We start from the raw sequence: 22252 nt of genomic DNA on the forward strand, positions 1-22252 counted from the left end.
TCACACTTGAAGGGGCTGAGTATAAAAGGACACTTCAGTTGTGCCTCTACCTACAAACCAGTGGGAAGAGAAAAAAAGCAGTCCAAGTGTAAACAATCAAAGAGTAAAGCCTCTGAAGCCAGCACATTCACTGAAAATAGTTCAGTTTGATTAGTCATAGGACTTAGGTGTAGATTTAATTAATAACTTCTTTTTGGCCTTATGGATATTAAACATTCAGACTCTTCACTTTTACAAGCACCTAAATCAAATATGGCCACAAAATGGCTTTAAAGACATTTATTAGCTAAAGAAAATAATAAAAAATTCTCCCAATAATAAATGTGTTTCTGAGAGGAGCATCAAGCACTTTGGAAAGTCTTACTCCCCTGCATGGCTCTAGCATTGACAAAGTCAAAGTCTCTCCAATTTAGTCATCTACACACTGAAGGCAACTTCTTTATAGGAATACTAGTGAATCATCTCTTTAAAATTTTTGTTAGGTACACCATCTGAAATTTTCCCTTTTTTTGTTTTGGTTTGAGGAGGGTAGAATAGACATTCTCTAAAAAATAAAATTAAAAAGTTATTATACCAAAGTACTTGCTTCATAGAGGTACGTGATGTACTTTCAGAAATTAACAAAAGAAAAACTCACTGGGACCCTTCTGTAACATTGATATGAGAGGAAGAAATATTTACCCACTTGACCTTGATATTGAGTTTATTGGCTAAAGTTGCATTTTAGGCGAATCAGTGTTTTAATAAGTTGTGTTCACTCCAGGTTAATAAGCTTGTGTCCACTCCACTTAGGTCTCAAAGATAACCCATCCACTAATTTAATCATAGCCGGTAGAGACTTTACTAATTGGTAAATATATTTTAATTCTGAAATCTTGGAGAGTTCCCTTGTAGAAATTTTCAAAAGTACACGGATAAAATACAAAGAAGAACAGAAAAAGCCTTCTTTGAATCTTTTCTTGACTAATATCATTTTACAGAAAGGTCTTAAAGATCCTTTAATGGGTAACCTCTTCATTTAGGTAATGGTTCTCAGACTTCTGGGGGGTGGTTCCAGATCCCTCTTATAATGCAAGTGAGTTGAATCCATGGACTTTAGATCAATAATCCTGAACTGCTGGATCAGTACCCTAAGGTCAGAGAAGTTTGGTGAGCTGCTAAGAGTCACACAGCTCTTTTTGCCTGCCTATATAGTTTCCTGATTCTGTGAAAACAAACTAACAAACCTTGACTCCTCAACTCTTAAAATGCATACAGGCAGATACATATGGACAGCAAGAGCACAGAGATTTAAAAACAGAGCATAAAAAAGTAACTTGAACAGAATGTGGCATTTCCCTTGGTCTGCTGCTAACGGCCCACATACAACATGCTTAAGAAAAAAGAAACAAAAAACAAGAAAACAAAACACCCTGGCACTTCGTTTTATCATCATTTAAAAATGATTCAGGGTATATGCCCAGGAGTGGGATTGCTGGGTCATATGGTAGTTCTATTTTTAGTTTTTTAAGGAACCTCCATACTGTTCTCCATAGTGAGAGAACTGTAGCTGTATAGCTGTATCAATTTACATTCCCACCAACAGTGCAGGAGGGTTCCCTTTTCTCCAAAAGACACAGATGTAGAGAACGGACTTGAGGGCACAGGGGGGAAGGGGAAGCTGGGATGAAGTGAGAGAGTAGCGCTGAAATATATATACTACCAAATGTAAAATGGATGGCTAGTGGGAAGCTGCTGCATAGCATAAGGAGATCAACTCCATGCTTTGTGACGACCTAGAGGGATGGGATAGGGAGGGTGGGAGGGAGGCTTAAGAGGGAGGAGATATGGGGAGATATATATATATATATATATATATATATATATATATATATATACACATATAGCCGATCCACTTTGTTGTACAGCACAAACTAACGCAACATTGTAAAGCATTTGCACTCCAATAAAGATACGAAAAAAAAAAAAGATTCAAATGGACATTTAGAATGTATGGCATTGGGAATGATTGGGAATGTATCCCATCTGGGGATAGATGGTAAAGAACTTCACTGCACATAGGGCTGTGTTTTCAGTAGTTTTCGGGCTGAAGTTGATGCATATTTTGGGCTCTTGTCTTTGGTCATGCTTTTAAAGCCAAACACAATACCTTAATGTATATTTTCAGGACTCCAAAGCCGGTGGCATTAAACATTCCTTTTTGTAAGAAAATAATTAGGGACATGATTTTCTTTTAATGCCTTCAGGATTTGAAGATATGAAAGAAATGTGTAAAAAGGAATTACTTCATTCTCTTTTTATTCTGCACTTTTAAAAATTGGCTCTGAAGCCCATCACATTTTGTTTCATTAAAAACTAGAGACTCCTGCCTGTGAGCTGTTACCTTTGGAGTGGCTGTTTTCTGAATATTGTTCCAATTAGAGTTCTTCACCCAAATTCTATGGGCTGGATATCCCATATACTCATACATACTCTGCACTATAATTTAAAGCTTCTACAAACTTAGACAAGAATCCATAACCAGCCAATGGTATATGAATCTGTTCTGATGATCCTGCTGTCAGTGGACACGTCCTATTGATAACTGTTCTAAAAAAGTTTAAACGATTTTCATGATAACACTGAAAACAGCAAAAAAAAAAAAAAAAAAAGTGATTGTGGCTAGGTGAAGTGAAAAACTGACCAATCACTGAATATACTTGTTCACTGTTCTCATTCTAAAGTACTGGGGCTCATGTCCTCAGCTTTTCTCAGTCTCAAGTTTGTGGTCCCGAATATTACACTTTAGGTATTAGATTTTCATCATTTCCTCAATCTAAAAACAGGAATTTTTCGATGGGAAAAAACCCGTCTCTTTTCTTTAGCCTTGACTTCCGGAGGATTCTAATGTTTCCTTGCTAATCCTTATTTTAATACTGCACACCTGGACACAGCACACAGTATAATATACGCAGTCAGGCTTTGGAGAATTTATTTCAATTTACATACAATCCTCCAAATCCTCTGGCGAGCTTGAGGTGAAACCTGAGACAGCTACGTCTCCCCAGCCGGATCTTCCTTTGCTTCTGGGCGTCAATAGCCAAAGGCTCCAACGATGCCTCCGGGGAAGCGCAGTGGGGCTAAAGGGTCCGGAAGAGGGGTGACTGCGGGGCTGGTTGCGCTGACGATTTACAGGGTACTTCTTGCACGCGGCTCAGCTACCCGCTCTGTGGCTGTGTGTGTCTGGTGTGACAGAGCGTTGAAAAGCTCTCTGATCTCCCAGCGCCTGCCCCTGCCGCTCAGCCGCTCCCCTCCCTCCCGCCTTCCCAGTCTCCTCGCGCTCTCTCGCTCGCTCCTTTGCCTTTCTCGGGGAGTTTCAGTCCCTGAATGCTGCCAGAGTAGCTCTGGCAATCTAGACCTGGAGCCTGTGTGTACACGCTCACGCGCACACGCGCGCACACACGCACACTCACCCGCACACACGCACTCAGGTTCTCCCCACGGGGATACAGAGCAAACCCGGAGCTTCATCTACCTGAAGGGGATGGCCCGGCCGGACACTTCCTGCTCACTTGTCATCTCCGCAGGTCAGAGCAACGTCGGAACTAGGGAGGCTCGCTGTCCGCTGTGCAACCTCACGCTGTATGCCGCCACCTCTGCTTAAAGTGTCCAGGCTGGAGGAGAAGGTTTCTCCAGGACAGATTTCCGGCGCAGCTCTGCGGCCCTGGGACTTCACTGGGCTGGTTCACCCCGGTCTCTTCCTCCCGGCCATCCTCTCGTCCCCGCCTGCGGGGTGCATGGCTCGGGCGCCTCCGCTGCTGCTGCCGCCTCCACTGCTGCTGCGAGCACATCCCACCCAGAGGACTGAACGCCGCCGCTGGAGTGGGGAGAGAAAGCGGCAGCCCTAACTTCCTTCTCCATCGCTTCCTGTACTTGCCAGCCGAGGACCCGCGGGAAGGCTCCCGCGGAAAGCCAGGCGAAAGCTCTGCGCAGGGGACTGCGAGCTAGAAGCCGCAGGCGCACAGGGGCGGGGGCAGCATGTGCCCCTGAGCCCGGCGCCCGCCGGAGAAGTAGCGCGCGTTGGGGCGAGCGAGACGCTTTCCAAGTTGGGCGCGTCCCAGAGCTCGCCGCCCCGCGCCTCCGCCGCCTGTGTCCGGAGAGAGGCGGGGCTGATGGGAGGCGCCGAGGTTGCTGTCGCCTACGGCCAGAGCCCGTCTTAAAAGAAGCCGGGCCAGTCTCCCCAGGGTCCCAGCTGGCGTCGCGCCCTCCGCCCGCGTGCGCTCTCTGATGCCTGAGCTGGCGGTGGCCCGGGTGGGCCGCCCGCGGGGGGTGCCGGAGGGGGCGGGGGAGGAGCAGGAGGCGGTGTGATGGCCCTGGACGGCGAGCGGGGGGAACAAGAGGAGGAGAAGAAAAAGAAGAAGAAGAAAAAGAAGAGGAAGAAGAGGAAGGAGGAGGAGGGGGCTAAGAAGAGCAGCTCACCCTTCGCGGCCACGATGGGGGAGAACGACGCCGCGCTGCGGGCCGGCGGCAGGGGCCTCTCGGACCCGTGGGCGGACTCCATGGGGGTGCGACCCCGCACCACCGAGCGCCACATCACTGTGCACAGGCGGCTAGTGCTGGCCTTCGCCGTGTCCATCGTGGCGCTGCTCGCGGTCACCATGCTCGCGGTGCTGCTCAGCTTGCGCTTCGACGAGTGCGGGGCGAGCTTACCGCCCGGCGCCGACGGCGGCCCCGCCGGCTTCCCAGCGCGCGGCGGCAACGAAAGCTTTCCGGGCTCGGCCCGGCGCAACCACCATGCTGGCGGAGACTCCTCGCAGGCCGGGGCAGGCGGGGAGGCCCACCCTGAGACCCCGGCCGCCCGGCCGCCGTCGGAGGAGGGGCGGGAACAGTGGCAGCCGTGGACTCAACTGCGCCTGTCGGGCCACCTCAAGCCGCTGCACTACAATCTGATGCTCACCGCCTTCATGGAGAACTTCACCTTCTCCGCGGAGGTCAACGTGGAGATCGCGTGCCGGAACGCCACTCGCTACGTCGTGCTGCACGCCTCCCGTGTGGCGGTCGAGAAGGTGCAGGTGGCCGAGGACCGGGTAGCCGGGGCGGTCCCGGTGGCCGGCTTTTTCCTCTACCCGCCAACCCAGGTCTTGGTGGTGGTGCTGAATAGGACCCTGGACGCGCAGAGGAATTACAATCTGAAGATCATCTACAACGCCTTGATCGAGAACGAGCTCCTGGGCTTCTTCCGCAGCTCCTACGTGCTCCACGGGGAGAGAAGGTACGGAGGGAGGCGGTGCCTGGCACCGCCCCACCCAGCCAGGCCGTTCGAAACCGCCGGGCAGCCGGCTACCCAGGGACCGGGCTAGCTTCGGATACCCGGGAAGCGAGGGATGGGGGAAGGAAGCGAAGGTGAGGTATGGCCATCACCCAGAACTCTCGGGGTCTCCCAGGTGCCTGGGCTCTCCCTGCGGCCCACTCCACAAACTCACTCACCAGTGCCAAATGCCACTCCTCCTCGCGGCTGGGACCCCCTGCCCCGTCAAAGTTCCTTAGCCAGCCTGGGGCACACAGCAATTTTTTTTTTATTTTTTAAAGGGTAGTGTGTAATCTGAGCGAAGTTGGGTCAGGTGACATCAAAAGCCTGCCTAGTTACCATCGAGGGAAAATTCGTGAGCCCCAGAGGCCAGGGCAGCAGCGCATCCCGGTTAGATGTCAGGACAGGGCAGGCAGGGCAAGACCCTCCCCTCCCCCACCATGCCCGTTTCTGGAAGGCGCAGAGTATTGGATAGGCTCTGGCTCCATGAAGTTTTACAAAACTGGAAGTTGAGATTCTGGGCAGTAAGAGCCAGTCCCAGTGACAGAGTAAGGGGGCGGGGGTGGGCTGGTGGTGGTGCTGGCGGCTGCCATGGCCAGTGCCAGCGAGAAATGTTCTTGCCGGTGCTGCGAGCTCTCTCCTAACAGAGTGACTCCAGTTTGTTCACGAGTTACTGCCTCTGGAAATGGCTCCAGCGGTGAAAGGGGGAAAGCTAACCGTCAGTCTCAAATGCCTTGTTAGTGAGTGCCTTTGATGCTTTTTAGATTTGGGCAGTATTCTGTTTCTTCTTATCTTTTTTTTTTTTTTTTTTTTTTTTTTTGAGAGGCTGTGGGGCTTTCCAACACTTGTTTAGAGCTTAGACTTCAGAGTCCAACAGAACTGGGTTCAAATCTCAGCTGCAACTGTACTTGTGGTGAAGGCTTGAGGAAGCTGATTAAGCTAAGTCAACAATTCCTGACAATAACAGCCTCTAGTGCTTAATGAGCATCCTGTATTAACTCAATCTTACAAGAACCCCATGAGATAGATGCTATCAACACTCCCTATTGTACAGATGGGGAAATGGAGGCACCAAGAAGTCGAGTAACTTGTAACATTGTGAGCCAGCAAAGCAGGTTTTAGACTCAGGCAGTTTGACTGCAGAACCTATACTTTTAGTTTTAACTTGGGGAAATAATAATAATAATATCCGCAAAGGATTGTTGCAGGTGTCCACGAGTAAATGCATTGAAAAGCACTTAACTCTGTACTTGGCACATAGGGTGCCCACTCATGTTATGAGTGTCCTGTGGTATAAGCTCTCAAGCATGTTGTTGAATGAATAAACAAGTGATTCTTGCTTTTTTGCCCTAGCCCATTGCATTTAAAATAACTTTAATTAAATGGCTGTAGGGCCAGGGAATAACCAAAATGAACTTAAAAATGAAATCAACAACCTTAGGAGTGGAGGCAGGTTGGAGATTAGTAATGATGCCACTGGCAGAGCCTCCCCTGTTCTCAAGAGAGTCTCACAACAGCAGAAAACTTGGAATCAGAGCAGTCCAGGGCTCCTGAGGTCAGCAGGTTTGCCAGTGGAGAGCTGGGACTCAAACTTTGGTTTTCTGATCCCTGGATCAGGGCTCATGATGTCTGGAAGCTCCCAGAAGAAGCTGATATAGTATAAGAGGCTAAGGAAATTTCAGTGTGTTATAAGAGAACACAAAAGTGTTAGTATTTATAGAGTCCTGTGGTGTAGCCTCATCTAAATAAACTGTCCAATGCTTTAGTGGTTGTATGATAATTAAAGTCTCCTATAAGTGAATGTATAAATTATTCACTTTCAAACTCCTAAGATCAGATGTGGATAATTTAAACCCCCTCCCACCACTTCCTCTGACATATTCTAAAGAATACAGACTAAAAGGATTAAAAAGAAAACCCACGATCATATCAAATTTGGGGGAAAAGCATAGAAGGCACATTTGCATGTTATGTCAAAATGTCAATAGTGGGAGTTGCATATCATTACTGATAAATCTTGCTGTGGTGAAATAAATACTTCCAGAAAGTCCTGTTTTTTGAGCCATGCCAAAATATATTTGGTGAACTGAGCTTGTTTTGTTCAGTGCTTTCAAACGAACAGGACTCTTAAAAAGACCAGATGTTCCTGCTTGACCCATAACTGATTTCTTGTACCCTAGTGCATAATTTGTATTCAAGCTCTCTCATTCAGTTTTCCCCAAAGATGGTTGAGAGTTTAACCTAGTGCACATGTGGCTAAACTCTGCATCCCAGTCGTTGTGCAGGATTTGCTGTTTCTGGAGATCCCAGGATGATTTTATTTCTAAACAGCCTCTTAGAGAAAGTACTTGTTCCTCTTTTCCCCTTCATTCCAAAAGGACATAAATGCAAACTCTGAATTTTCACTTGATTAGTGATTACATATCTTGGTCTTTAGTTAGTCAGAATTTTTGCCAATTTATCAGATAATTTCTGGAATGAAAGTAAATATTTAATCTGGCAATGGGGAGTCACAATGAGCAACCTGAAATATTTAAAAAGAGCAATACTAGCATTCAGTCTACCTTACTTAGCCTATGTGGAAACAACTTGTTACTAATCAGTCTGATTCTTTAACTCACTCCTCACAGGTCTGAGAGATGTAATTTGGGTCAGGCAGGAAAGTTAGACTTCACTATGTGCTGTATGCCTTTGAACCTTTGAGGGTTCCCTGGTTTTGTTCTACAGGGAAGCCTTACCTCTCCTGGTTCCCATATTACAATAAAGGTTGGAAGACAAGCTCCCGGTTAGAACCCAAGGCTTCTCCACTTGAGGCACATCTTTTATTCTCAGTTAATCATTTGGCTAAAGGGAAATTCACCACTTGTTGAATATTGCAAAGAAGTTCTCTAAAATTTGAAATGCTTACACACAGCAGTAAATTACCTCTGTTAGGCAGAATATATACTCCCTTTTCGTCAGGTAGGTGGGCAGCAGGCAGATGTGGAGGGTGTGTATTCATGCCATAATATCCTATAGTAGAATATGCTTGCTTAGAATTAGGCAAAATCTTCATTTACCTGAAGTAATTGCCACTTTGGGGCAGCCAGATGGCGAGCATACCCGTGTTCAAAGTAGGGTACCTTAATTTAGATCCAGATGGCCAGATTGAAAGAGGAAATTTACCCAAAGTAAATGAACATTTTATTCACTTTCAAAAGGGAGACTTTTTCTGTGGCAAACTTTGGGTCTGTGACATGCCACAGTGACAGAAGACAGGATGAAAAAAGGAGGTCTTTTTCTGTCAAGGGTTATTTAGAGAGAAACCATGATCTCCAAGTAAAATGAGAAGATAAAATTGTGGTTCTCAAAGAGAATTGCCAAAAACTCCTTTGCAAAAATCTTTTGGAGAGCATAGAGGATTTTATGGGTAGTCATTGATCATTTGTGGTATTAGCATACATGGTTTGGTGCCTTGTACTTTTTCTGGAGTGAATTAATAATCATGGTATTTAATAAAAACAAGAAAACCACCATGTTGTTTTTATATTGAAAGCAGCCCCATTTCTCCACTTACTCTGCTGAGGAGATATCTTTACATGAGCAAGTTGGAATAAATGGCTTTTTGCCTCTCTAAAGAGGGCTCTGAACTGAAAAATCTGGGAGAATGGTTTGTTTCTTTGAAAACTTTTTATATGATTCCTTAATGGACTTAGCTCATTGTTTTCTTGTCACTGCACACATAACCATATGGCCGAACTGAGTCCAGTGTTGGATTCTGGTCACAATTCAAAATGCCACCAGTAAACTAAATCTAGAAACTATTGGGGGAAAGAAAGTTTTGACCATTTAATAATCACTTATTCAGGGAGGAAAATCCATACAGTTGGTGTTTGTCTTGCTGTGCTTTTGATCGCCTTGGATAGTAATAAAGTATACCTTATTTATGAAAGAGTTAAATTAATTTGCCTGTGTTTTTATTTATTCAAAACAACTCTAAACAGGGCCTATATGCTCTGGATCTCTTTCAAGCAAAGATAGACCTGTGACTGGTTTCCCTGTGTTGGATTTGCATAACATATTTATTTCCTCAAATCAGTTTTTGCCACCGTGTATGTGGATGGGCTTGAGACAACAGTACAGGGCAACAGTTTAGGTTTGCTTGAGGATGATGATGACATTTGGACAATATTTATCTCTTTAAGAACAGGACTCTCTTCTTTAAGCATGGCTTTAAAGAATGGTATAAAAAGAGTGAAGAAGAAATAGTCTACCTTTAACACATAAGTGTTGGACAGTCTGTAAAGAAGGGCATCCCTCCGTAACCCCAGGCTCATCTTCCATGATCATCACCTTATCGTCCTTTTAATTCTCTGTGTGTCCTTTACATCCTTTCAAACTTACAGTAGTGGCTGGGTTCTTCCAGAGTTTCTCAAAGAACCATGCAATCCTGCTTTTTGCCACTAGAGAGTGGCTGCTCTCTCCAACAGCATTTTGCTACATACGGTTTGAGAGAATATAAAGATGCAAAACACTTCTTGCCCTTCCCAGTTCTTTGGACAATCTGAAATGATTCACAAACAGGCACAGCTGGATGGTGGTGAGTGGGCTGTGAGAGTGAAATAAGACTGACAAGATCTTACTGAGTGGGGCTGAATTGAGGTGGAGGGTCCCAGGCTCCCCACTCCTGCCCTCCTTGTCTCCAGGTGTGCCTTCTCAGTCTCTGAATAAACAAGGGGCCCCAGGGTTTAAGGAGCTCTGGCAACAGTTGTGCAGGGACAGGGGAGAATGGATTCCTCCCAGTGCAGACCTGTGTTGATTTGCCGGGTGAAGTTTTAGTTTAAGTATTCGGATCTTTCCTCATGAGTACACACTCAAAAAAAAAAAAAAAAAAAAAACAGAGGATGGAAAAAGAATGAAGTTGTAAAATTGCCACTGTTGGTTACTTTTTATTTCTTTAAGAATAAGTGAGCCACTTTCAGTTGTGTTGCTGGGTGGAAAGGGGTGTGTGTGTGTGTGTGTGTGTATGTTCAGGGACTCTGGAACCAGACTGCCTCGATTTATGTCTTGACTCTGCCGTTTATTAGCTTTCTGACCTTGGCCAAGTTTCCTAAATGTTCTGCGTCTGGTATTCTTATCTGGAAAATGGGGATAATGATATCCTCTTTCATGGGGTTCTTTGTGAGGATTACATGAGTTAAGTAATAAAGCACTTAGAATGGTGTCTGACAACTGGTAAGCACGTTTGTGGGTATGAAATACGATTATATTGTTACATGACTGGACATCTACTCTTCGAGCTGGTACAAGGTCATTTAGGCTCAATGTTTTGCCTTAGGTTTCCCCTTACTAGCAAGACAGTGGGAAATGGTCACTGTGGACATCCCTTCCACTGCTGTTTGTTTTGCCCCCCTAAGCAGAGTTCAAAAGATGGGGGAGAGGAAGAAGCAGAGCCCTTCCACAGTGAAGAAGGAAGAGAAGAGAAAGGCTGTGGTGTTTCACAGCTAGAGAAGCTCCATGCTTGGTCCAGACACTGAGATGGAGAGGGTTGAGGGAGTGGGAAGAGTGTGTGAAACAAAAGGAACTCACAACTCTGATTATGGCCCTGCTCTCTGTCAGCAGTAAGAAAAGAAAAAACCCGCTGCCACAGGGTCAGGAGGGTGCCTTCCTTGTCACTGGAAGCTAGTACAGGAAAAGAAAAGCTCCAAGTACCAAGGGAGGGGCACATCAGTCGTTAGATACTGTTTTCAAGACTTTGAGTTCCACCAGTAGTAGTACTTTATAATACTTACATAATAGTTTTTCCTCTTTCCACTATTAAAGAAATGAATCACAGACACTAGTTTATTTATTCTTATGAAAACCTAGTATTATGGCACAGGAAAGTAATTTTAGTGCATTCGTAATACTCTTCATCAATGGTGATCAAGTACTCAGTGCTCATTTTCGATAACAGTATTTAGTGCATAAAAATGAAAACAATTATGAATTTTATGCTCTGTTTTTATAACACGATTATTCACATGTGCACCACTTCCTACATACATTTTGCTGGCATTATTGCATTACGTTTTTAGTTTACTAGAATGGTTATTTAAAAAACAATAGACTACATGCTTGCTTATAGCACTGAATATTCAGCAGGAACACTTCTCTTCTGAAATGGCAGAGTTTTACTGACTCGTTGAAGTACATAAAAACACACAGTCTAGGGCTTCCCTGGTGGCGCAGTGGTTGGGAGTCCGCCTGCCGATGCAGGGGACGCGGGTTCGTGCCCCGCCGATGCAGGGGACGCGGGTTTGTGCCCCGGTCCGGGAAGATCCCACATGCCGCGGAGCGGCTGGGCCCGTGAGCCATGGCCGCTGAGCCTGCGCGTCCGGAGCCTGTGCTCCGCAACGGGAGGGGCCACAACAGTGAAAGGCCCGCGTACCGCAAAAAAATAACAAAAACAAAAAATCACAGTCTAAACAACGACCCATTTTGGCTTAAAATGTTTTGTCACTGAGTAATAATTTGCATTTTGATTAACAACCTTAACTTTAAATGGGACGTGTAACTTCCATGATCTTGTAACTTTATTCAGTTTCTGGAAACAGTTGAATAGTAGCTGGGTGATCCACTGGATCACTTCTTTTCGATCTTGGGAGTTTTTATTACCAATTTTAAACTATTGCAACCGTAGACAAATTGCAGTTGCAATAGAAGCAAGTTCAAAGAGCATTTTTCACTGTGCTGTATGTGTGGTCTGCATAGATGTGGCCAAAATGGAAACTTCTCAGAAACGCCTTGTCATTTTTGAGGTTCTCTTGGTTTTGGTGGGCTCCACAATGAAACATGAATCAATCTGAATACTAGCAGTGTTATGCAAATGTTTGTTTCTTCTGCATATTTTAACTTTATGAAAAGGGAAACTGAAAATAATGGAACAGAAATTGTATCATATACTGTAATTTGTTGGCAATATCAACCGTTAATGCATTACTTCTGCTGAATCTTATAATGACTTGACACAAGTAGCTTGCCTAGTGAACTTCCGCAGAAATGAGAAGAAATCAATTCTCTGTATCCTTAAGAGGCAACATAGAGCTTTAAGCTCTACTTCTTAGCTCAACCAAAATGTTAAATAGACAAGTTGTTAAGAAATCAAGTAATTTATTTTAGGGGGAAGAGTATTAAAATGCATGTATATTATTCATATTTTTCTATTTATGCTGAAGTGACATTCTTGGAATAACACTTCCAGGATGTCACTTTTGGAGGTGGAATGTTTTTATGATAATAGAGGGATTCCTTAAAAGATAAAAATGATTTTGTTTGAGAAAGCAGGAGAAAAATAGACAACAAAATGCTCTTCCCCATTACCTTTGGCCTCCTGCTGTTTTATTTTACTTCTTGCTGTATTTACATAGGTATTTCACATCCTTACTCTATATTAAAATGTTCTCTATCTTTAATTAATTTTTTGTAATTTTTTCTACCTGGTGTACTGCTACCACCTCAAACTCCACCTGAAATTTGCTCAGAAACCAAACTCATTATTTTCTGCTCCATATCCCTTTCTCTAGAGGTCTCTGGCGTTTTTACTGACGGTAAGCAGGAAAGCAGTCTCACTTCCGCCAGTTGAAGGCAACCATAAAATATATGCAACGAAGACAAGATTATGTTTCTGAAATCCAACAGACACTGTTGCCTGTTGGGAGCACTGAGCCTGAAACTGACTCTCTTTGTTAGAAAGGAGACTATCAAGGGTGAGAGAGGTGTTCGAGGTAGACGGGCAACACTGGGCTCCGAGAAAATCGGAACCTGGAAGAGAGCAGACAGGGTGCGAACTTAATATGTGAGGCAAAACTTTTTTATTACCAGTAGTCAATTGGCTCACTTCTCCATCTGTCTGTGACCCTTACTACCCAGGAATTTACGCTTCCTCCTCCATAAAGCCTTCCTTCAGTTCTTAAGACTGGTGGTTCTCAGCGGGGTCAGTTCTGCCTCCCAGGGGACATCTGCAATGTCTCAGCGGGGTCAGTTCTGCCTCCCAGGGGACATCTGCAATGTCCGGAGACGTTTCGGTTGTCACACCGGAGAGAGGGGGGTGCTACTGGCATCTAGTGGTAGAAGCCAGGGATGCTGCTAAGCACAAGACGGCCCCGACAAATAATAGTTATCCACCCTCGTATGTCAGTAGTGTCGAGAATTCTACCCCTGAATCACCAATACTTAACATTAAAAAAAAAAAAAAAAAAAAAAATCAGTAGTGCCAAGGTTGAGAAACCTTCCTTTGGAAGATGTAATTTCTTCATGCATTTTCCCTCGTTGTCATGGCTTTTTGTACGATACCTGTTTAGGCATATGTTTTATTTATTTTATAGGAGTATAAACTCTTTGAGGGAAGGAAGCATATCTATTTATCGTTTTCTCCACAGCGTTGAACACTCAAAAATGGTGACTAAGAGAAGCAAATGCGTTATAATAGATCTTGTAGCAAAAAGCCGTTTAGCAGTAACGTAATTTAATATTTTAAAAACATCTCATCAAATTCAGGGAATATTTTATTTTTAATTTTTGTTCACTTATAGGATCTCAAGCTTGGAAAAGACCCTAAGTGTAATCTAGTCCAACTTTTCTTCTTTTCCAAGGGGCTTGTTTTGATTTGCTAAATACTGAATTGAAATTCAATTGCAGTCGTCTTCAGGTGCCAGACTGTGAAATTGGTATTTCCTCATTTAGACATTATCAAATATATGCGGCCCTCAGTGCATAGATATATACTGTGTGTAGGAATTCATTAAGAATATTAATTGCAGAAAAAGTCACTAGATGATCTTTATAGTTCCTTTCAACTCTGAGAATCAGCGATTTAAATTGCTAGCCTTACTAACATATTTACTTCCTATATGAGGCAAAAAGAGACTTGAGCACATGATTCTTCTGCATAAATATTTGGTTTATTAATTTCTCATTAGCCCAGAGGTATTTAGATCTTCTACATCTAATAAATTCCTACCCTTTAATTACTTAATACCAAAGACACCTTTGATTTTTTACTTAATGCCTAATACATTCTAAGTACAGCCTCTCTGTTGAACTCTTGCAGAACTTGCCCCTAGTATTATTAGTTGTTTCTTATGTATTATATATATTTCCCTTTTCAGGTAGATTGCAAAGACCTTAAGGACAAAAATGGTTATATCTTAAAAAAAAAAAATCCTACCACACGCCTAATAGAGTGAAAATCACACATAGCAGACAATATCTGTTTGCTCAATGACTGGAATTGGATTTCTCAGATACTTGAAAGTTAAAAGGGAACACTTTTCCTCATATATTAAATTCCACAGGTATCTTTTAAATAGCCTCAGTAGAGAAATATGAAGCTCAGTGGACATTTTAATAAGAAAGATAAGATTCAAGAACATATGTAAGACAAAAGCACGTGCAAATTGTAAATGGGTGCATCTTAATTAAAAGTTACTGACACTCCGTTAAGCAAGAACTATATTACTATCAGTAGAAAATAGGAAAAATATTACCAAGATGCTGGCAAGTTTGGAAAGAAGAACCTTTATTACCAATAGTCAAATAAAAACATTGTTTGTAAGTTATGGCTAAAGATTAATTTTACTGTTTTTGAAATAAAATTACCTTTTACTCAGGCACAGAAAATGTGAATTCTAGACCCAGCTTTGCACTAATTGCCTGTGTAACTTTGGATAAATCACTTAACCCTACTGGAACTACTTCTTCATTTTAGGAATTTATGAGAGCTGGACAATTTGTTTCTAAGATTGCTTCCAACTTTAACCTTATATTTTTCTGAAGATTTATAGTTAAAACTTCTTTCCTATACATTACCCCATTTTATCATCTTGACAGTTTTGTAAGGGAGGCCTAGAAAATATTATTTTCCTTCTACTAATGAAAAAATAGACTCAGGTAGTTAAGTGATTTATCCAAGCCTGGTATGTAGCAGCCCAGTACTATTTCAAGATAATTCTCAATTCCCCTCTCTCAGAATAAATACACAATTAATCTTTAAAATCTCTTATTTTTCTCTGTTTCAAAACTAAACTTTTAAAAAGTAAGCCCTCAGTAATGCATGTACGCTTCATAATTTTAAAAAAGTATAAACATTTACATTTCATGGTTTGAGCTAGGGATAACCAGTAAGATTCAATACACATGTCAACGCCTACTGATTGGTAGTAACTGCCTGAAGTGCTGTGCTGAGAATAATTTTAAGGCCAAGTTTTGGCTCAGCGGGAAAGTGTGCTATGTGAGATTAACCATGAACACTGTGGATGATGGAGAGGAGAGGGGTGGCAGAACTACTATGGGGGAAAGAGCCTTTTAAAGAAATGACTTGTAGCACTCAGTAATGTTTTATGAAGCATCTGTTTTTGACTTATGTCCAGTTTTAACTAGTATTATTTTAAAAGTTTAATTTATGTCATGAATGTTTTCATAAATAATGGCCCCATTTTTAAGTTAAAAGTGTGTCCTTCTTCAAGTACTTAGTTTGAGTGTTTTGATTTGTAACCATAACAGTGAAAGGATGTAGAGGGTGCTTCCGGAGTTTTAATGAGATGCAAATTTGCAGCTTGATCTGAAAACTTGAGGGCATTAAATATTATATATGTATATATATATGTGCACACATTGATGTATTTATTATATAGATATTTATTAGTTAATTTACTTTATTAACATATAATAACATATAATTTATATAGTAAATATATATTATGAGTGGTAAAAACCAATGGTGTCTGGATTATTCTATGTAAATGTATATTATAGCAGTCCAAGAAAGGTTGAAGATATTGTGAATCAGTGGCTGCTGCTTATTAACTGTCTTCTGGGTGCTGTTCATCTATTCACAGTGATAGGTGCTTTACATCCCCTTTTCCATTCTACTAAGCTTTACAATGTTTTTTAAGCTAGGTATGATTATTTCCTTTTAAGAAATGAACATGTACACCTTAGGGAAATTTAGTAATCATCCAAGATGATACGGCTAAGAAATGTTGTGGAGCCAGAATGCAGACCAAGTTTTGTCAGATTTCAAAATCCATTTCCTTAACAAAATCAGGCCATGTCTTACTGAGATTTGAGGACGTAGATGTTTCTCAGTGATGGTCTATGCCCTTCTTGTATCTGATGACAAGTTTTGGATTTTGATTTCATTGTCCTTACTGGTTGTACAGTTTCGGAGAGGAGACTGAGGCATACCAATAAGGAGAACCATTATTTTCCAATACTGGTGGATGATGAGTTGTGATGATGAGTTGTTTTTCTGTAAAGTGTAATATTTTGTCTAATAAGCATGGCTCTGGGTTTAGAGAATTTCCTTTAGTTGAGACAAAAGTTCCCGGAAGAATTTTCATTGTTGGGGAAATATGTATGAAGTATGATGCTTCCATGCTATTCATGCACTTAAGTTTGATTCAGAAAAAAACTGTCTCATAATTCGGCTATTATTTTATAAGCAGAAGCATATAAAGTGGTTATAACTTAACTCAAGCCACAAATGTAATTGAGAATGTCATTTTCTTTTTTCCAGGTTCCTTGGTGTTACTCAGTTTTCGCCTACACATGCCAGAAAGGCATTTCCTTGTTTTGATGAGCCAATCTACAAGGCTACTTTCAAAATCAGCATCAAGCATCAAGCAACCTATTTATCTTTATCCAATATGCCGGTGGAAACTTCCGTGTTTGAGGAAGATGGATGGGTTACGGATCACTTTTCACAGACCCCTCTCATGTCCACGTACTATTTAGCCTGGGCAATTTGCAACTTCACATACAGAGAAACTACCACCAAGACTGGGGTTGTAGTAAGTATTTCAAGCTTAATGTTGTTTCTGGATAATGTACACTGATTTCTGGATTAACAATGAATCATTTCTATTCTCTTCACAACTTACATAGCTGAATTCTTCCCTTAATCCTTGGAAGGAAAATTATCTTCCTGGTTTCAGAGTCAGAGAGGAGCTTCTCTTCTATACCCAGCCCTCTTATTACTTTAATCACCTCCCCACCCCTGCCATTCCTGTCCTTCTTCATCGCCTGAGTATCTCTGGAAGTGCTATTGTCTGTTATGGGAAATTGCCTCTTTTTATTTATATGATGGTAAAGCTTCTTTTTACTGTAAAATATTTCAAATATACAGAAAATGTGGATAATAATATAATAAACTTCTACTAGCCAGCTCTATAGAATCTAAACATTTTACCATCTTTGCTCCAGTCTAATTTATTTTTTGAGAAAGTAATGCATATTGGATAGAGTTGAAGCCCTCTGTGGACACCTGCCTGATCTCATTGCCTTGCCTCCTACCTCCTGCCTTGCCTTGAATTTGGATTTTGCCATTTCCATGAACCTTATCACACAATTATTAAGTATATTATTAATTATTAAGTATAAATCTATTTACAATACATTCCATGCTTTAAAATTTCATTTAAGTGGTTTTATATTATAGATATCATTCTGCAACTTTATTTTATTTTTTGCTTAAAATTTTGTTTTTGTGGTTTATCTGAATAGAATGGTTGAGTGAATATATCAAAATTTGTCATCTTCCTATAAATGAACATTTTAATTTTTTTCTGATTTTCATTGATTAACAACAATGCTCAGTGAAAATTTTTGTACATAAGTTCTTCTGCCAGTATGCTAGAATTTCTGTAAGGTACGAAGCTTCTTTTAGTCCATAGCATGCAAGTGTATAGAAATATGTACTTAGAGAAGGGTGATATAAGGGAAGCCTAGAGAATTCACTCTCTGTATTAAATTTATAACAAGAATCAGTTGGATTCTTTAGGATCATTACCATTTGTAACAGCATGGTGTTCTAGGCATTTTTTACATGTTACTGTATTGCGTTAGTCAGATTAAGTCAGGTCATGCCTCTTAAGAACTTTCTCCTCATTTCAATGGCCTACACAATAAATATGCATTTATTTTAATTTTCATGTCAACCCTAAAGCAAGGTATTATAATTCCATTTTTCCAAGTGAATAAAGTAAATTTAGATTTAAAGAGATGAAGTAACTTTATCAGAGTAAAAAGTAAGCAAGTGGTACGGCTGCAAGAAAAACTTCTATTGGTCTGATCCCAAATTTGGGGCTCTACCCACCCTGCCCCCCTCCCCATGCCCTAGGAGCTCTGTTTCACCATTTCACCTGTGTGTCGATATGAGAATTCAGGTAATGATTCTGTCCCTCCGGTGGCCATCGTATTTGGTGTTGCTCAAACATAACAGAAGAAGTGTACAGAAATCTATATTCTTATTCTGTAGGAAGTTCATAGCTCTATAACAGCCTAAATATTGAATAATGGGTTTGGCTAAATAAATTTTTCTCACCGTTACTTTCAATTTAAATCACTGTGGAACCCATTTAAAAAATAAAATCTGCCTGCATACAAAATTAATGCCATTATTAAAGAACTGTGTATAGTGAATTAATCTACATAATCATTAAAACAGTACCTTAAATGCTAGATGTGGAAGGCTAGAAAAAAGATATTTTACTCTTTTGGACTTCTTATTTAGTATGTTGAATTCCTCTGATGTTTGTTGATGTCTCCTATGGATACTTCAAGGCTATACATGTTGGACCATACACAGAAAAGGAATACTAAGACATATCATTCCCTTATACATCTTCAAAAGTTGATGACTGACTACTTGATATGGGTCTGTTAGGAGCATAGGGTACATTGGAAGTGTTTTTCCTAGTATGATTTCTTTAAAATATCCTAAAACTATTCTCAGCTGTACACAATTATGCTTGTTGCTAAGTGATCCATATTTAAAATCAGACACACACTAATTATTTGGATGTGACTTTTATTAGAGTTAAGAATTCAAGTAATTAGTAAACATTTTAAAATTCCTACTTATTTTTATGTAGAAAAGATAAAACATGCTACCAGAGAACATTGGAAGGTCAACTGAAATAAAAATTTGCTGTACAATCTAAAAATACTAAGAATAGTAAAAAGGAAAACAAAATTACTTTTTGGGAACCCTTTTATCAACTGTGGAACTAAAGTATAAAACCTGGTTTTCTGGGGAGACCTTCAAGATGGTGGAGGAGTAAGACGTGGAGATCACCTACCTCCCCACAGATACATCAGAAATACATCTACATGTGGAACAACTCCTACAGAACACCGACTGAACGCTAGCAGAAGACCTTAGACTTCCCAAAAGGCAAGAAACTCCCCTTGTACCTGGGTAGGGCAAAAGAAAAAAGGAAAAACAGAGACAAAAGAATAGGGATGGGACCTGCACCTCTGGCAGGGAGCTGTGAAGGAGGAAAGGTTTCCACACACTAGGAAGCCCGTTCGCAGGCAGAGATGGGGGTGGCAGGGGGGGAAGATTCGGAGCCACGGAGGTGAGTGCAGCGACAGGGGTGCAGCAAAGTGGAGAGATTCCTGCACAGAGGATCGGTGCCAATCAGCACTCACCAGCCTGAGAGGCTTGACTGTTCACCCACTGGGACGGGTTGGGGCTGGGAGCTGAGGCTCAGGCTTCAGAGGTCAGATCCCAGGGAGAGGACCGGGGTTGGCTGTGTGAACACAGCCTGAAGGGGGCTAGTGTGCCACAGCTAGCTGGGAGGGAGTCCGGGAAAAAGTCTGGACCTGCCTAAGAGGCAAGAGACCATTGTTTTGGGATGCGCGAGGAGAGGGGATTCAGAGCACCACCTAAACGAGCTCCAGAGACGGGCGCAAGCCACAGCTATCAGGGCAGACACCAGAGACAGGCATGAGACGCTAAGGCTGCTGCTGCCGCCACCAAGAAGCCTGTGTGCAAGCACAGGTCACTCTCCACACCTCCCCTCCCAGGAGCCTGTGCAGCCCGCCACTGCCAGGGTCCCGTGATCAGGGACAACTTTCCTGGGAGAACGCATGGCACCTCAGGCTGTTGCAATGTCATGCTGGTCTCTGCCGCCGCAGGCTCGCCCCGCATTCCATACCCCTCCCTCCCCCCAGCCTGAGTGAGACGGAGCCCCGTAATCAGCTGCTCCTTTAACCCTGTCCTGTCTGAGGGAAGAACAGATGCCCTCAGGCAACCTACATGCAGAGGCAGGGCCAAATCCAAAGCTGAACCCCAGGAGCTGTGCGAACAAAGAAGAGAAAGGGAGATCTCTCCCAGCAACCTCAGAAGCAGCGGATTAAATCTCCACAATCAACTTGATGTGCCCTGCATCTGTGGAATACCTGAGTAGACAACGAATCATACCAAAATTGAGGCGGTGGACTTTGGGAGCAACTGTTGAATTGAGATTAGCTTTCTGCATCTAATTTGTTTCTGGTTTTATGTTTATCTTAGTTTAGTATTTAGAGTTTACTATCATAGGTAGATTTGTTTATTGATTTGGTTGCTCTCTTTGGCTCATGGGCCCAGCCGCTCCGCGGCATGTGGGATCCTCCCGGACCGGGGCACGAACCCGTGTCCCCTGCATCGGCAGGCAGACTCTCAGCCACTGCGCCACCAGGGAAGCCCCCCTTTTTTTTAATATATATAGATATATATATTTTTTTTCCTTTTTCTCTTTTTGTAAGTGTGTATGCTTCTTTGTGTGATTTTGTCTGTATAGCTTTGCGTTTACCATTTGTCCTAGCGTTCTGTCTTTCCATTTCTTTCTTTCTTTCTTTCTTTCTTTTCTTTTCCTACGCTTTACTTTTTTATTTTTAATAATTTTTTTTATTTTAATAACTTTATGTTATTTTATTTATTTTTCTTTCTTTCTTTCTTTTTTTCTCCCTTTTCTTCTGAGCCATGTGGCTGACAGGGTCTTGGTGCTCCAGCCGGGTGTCAGACCTGTGCCTCTGCGGTGGGAGAGCTGAGTTCAGGACATTGGTCCACCAGAGACCTCCCGGCTCCATGTAATATCAAACAGCAAAAGCTCTCCCAAAGGTCTCCATCTCAATGCAAAGACCAAGCTCCACTCAATGACCAGCAAGCTAGAGTGCTGGACACCCTATGCCAAACAACTAGAAAGATAGGAGCACAACCGCACCCATTAGCAGCAAGGCTGCTTAAAATCATAATGAGGTCACGGACACCCCAAAACACACCACTGGCCGCAGTCCTTCCCACCAGAAAGACAGGATCCAGCCACATCCACCAAAACACAGGCACCAGTCCCCTCCACAAGGAAGCCTACACAACCTCCTGAACCAACCTTAGCCACTGGGGGCAGACACCAAAAACAATGGGAGCTATGAACCTGCAGCCTGCAAAAAGGAGACCCCAAACACAGTAAGTTAAGCAAAATGAGAAGACAGAGAAACAAATAGCAGATGAAGGAGCAAGGCAATGACCCACCAGACCAAACAAATGAAGAGGAAATAGGCAGTCTACCTGAAAAAGAATTCAGAGTAATGAGAGTAAAGATGATCCAAAATCTTGGAAATAGAATGGAGAAAATACAAGAAACATTTAACAAGGACCTAGAAGAACTAAAGAGCAAACAAACAATGATGAAAAACACAATAAATGAAATTTCAAATTCTCTAGAAGGGATCTATAGCCGAATAACTGAGGCAGAAGAACGGATAAGTGAACTGGAAGATAAAATAATGGAAATAACTACCGCAGAGCAGAATAAAGAAAAACGAATGAAAAGAATTGAGGACAGTCTCAGAGACCTCTGGAACAACGCACCAACATTTGAATTGTAGGGGTCCCAGAAGAAGAAGAGAAAAAGAAAGGGTCTGAGAAAATATTTGAAGAGATAATAGTTGAAAACTTCACTAATATGGGAAAGGAAATATTCAATTAAGTCCTGGAAGCACAGAGAATCCCATACAGGATAAATCCAAGGAGAAACCCGCCAAGACACATATTAATCAAAATATCAAAAATTAAAGACAAAGAAAAAATATTAAAAGCAGCAAAGGAAAAACAACAAATAATATACAAGGGAATCCCCATAAGGTTAACAGCTGATCTTTCAACAGAAACTCTGCAAGCCA

General features: G+C 42.2%; 1 protein-coding gene across 1 annotated transcript in view; it reads left to right on the forward strand.

Annotated features, from left to right (window-relative positions):
* Positions 1–4346: 4346 nt before the first annotated feature.
* The window catches only part of TRHDE (thyrotropin releasing hormone degrading enzyme), a 443586-nt gene continuing 425680 nt past the window's right edge, over positions 4347–22252 (forward strand). The window contains exons 1-2 of the mRNA XM_024122728.2: positions 4347–5251; positions 16824–17097. Of these exons, the coding sequence (XP_023978496.2) occupies positions 4347–5251; positions 16824–17097 (1179 nt within the window). The remainder of the gene's footprint in view (positions 5252–16823; positions 17098–22252) is intronic.

This window comes from Physeter macrocephalus, chromosome 6 (genome assembly GCF_002837175.3).
Source record: "Physeter macrocephalus isolate SW-GA chromosome 6, ASM283717v5, whole genome shotgun sequence".
In the NCBI taxonomy this organism is placed as follows: Eukaryota; Metazoa; Chordata; class Mammalia; order Artiodactyla; family Physeteridae; genus Physeter; species Physeter macrocephalus.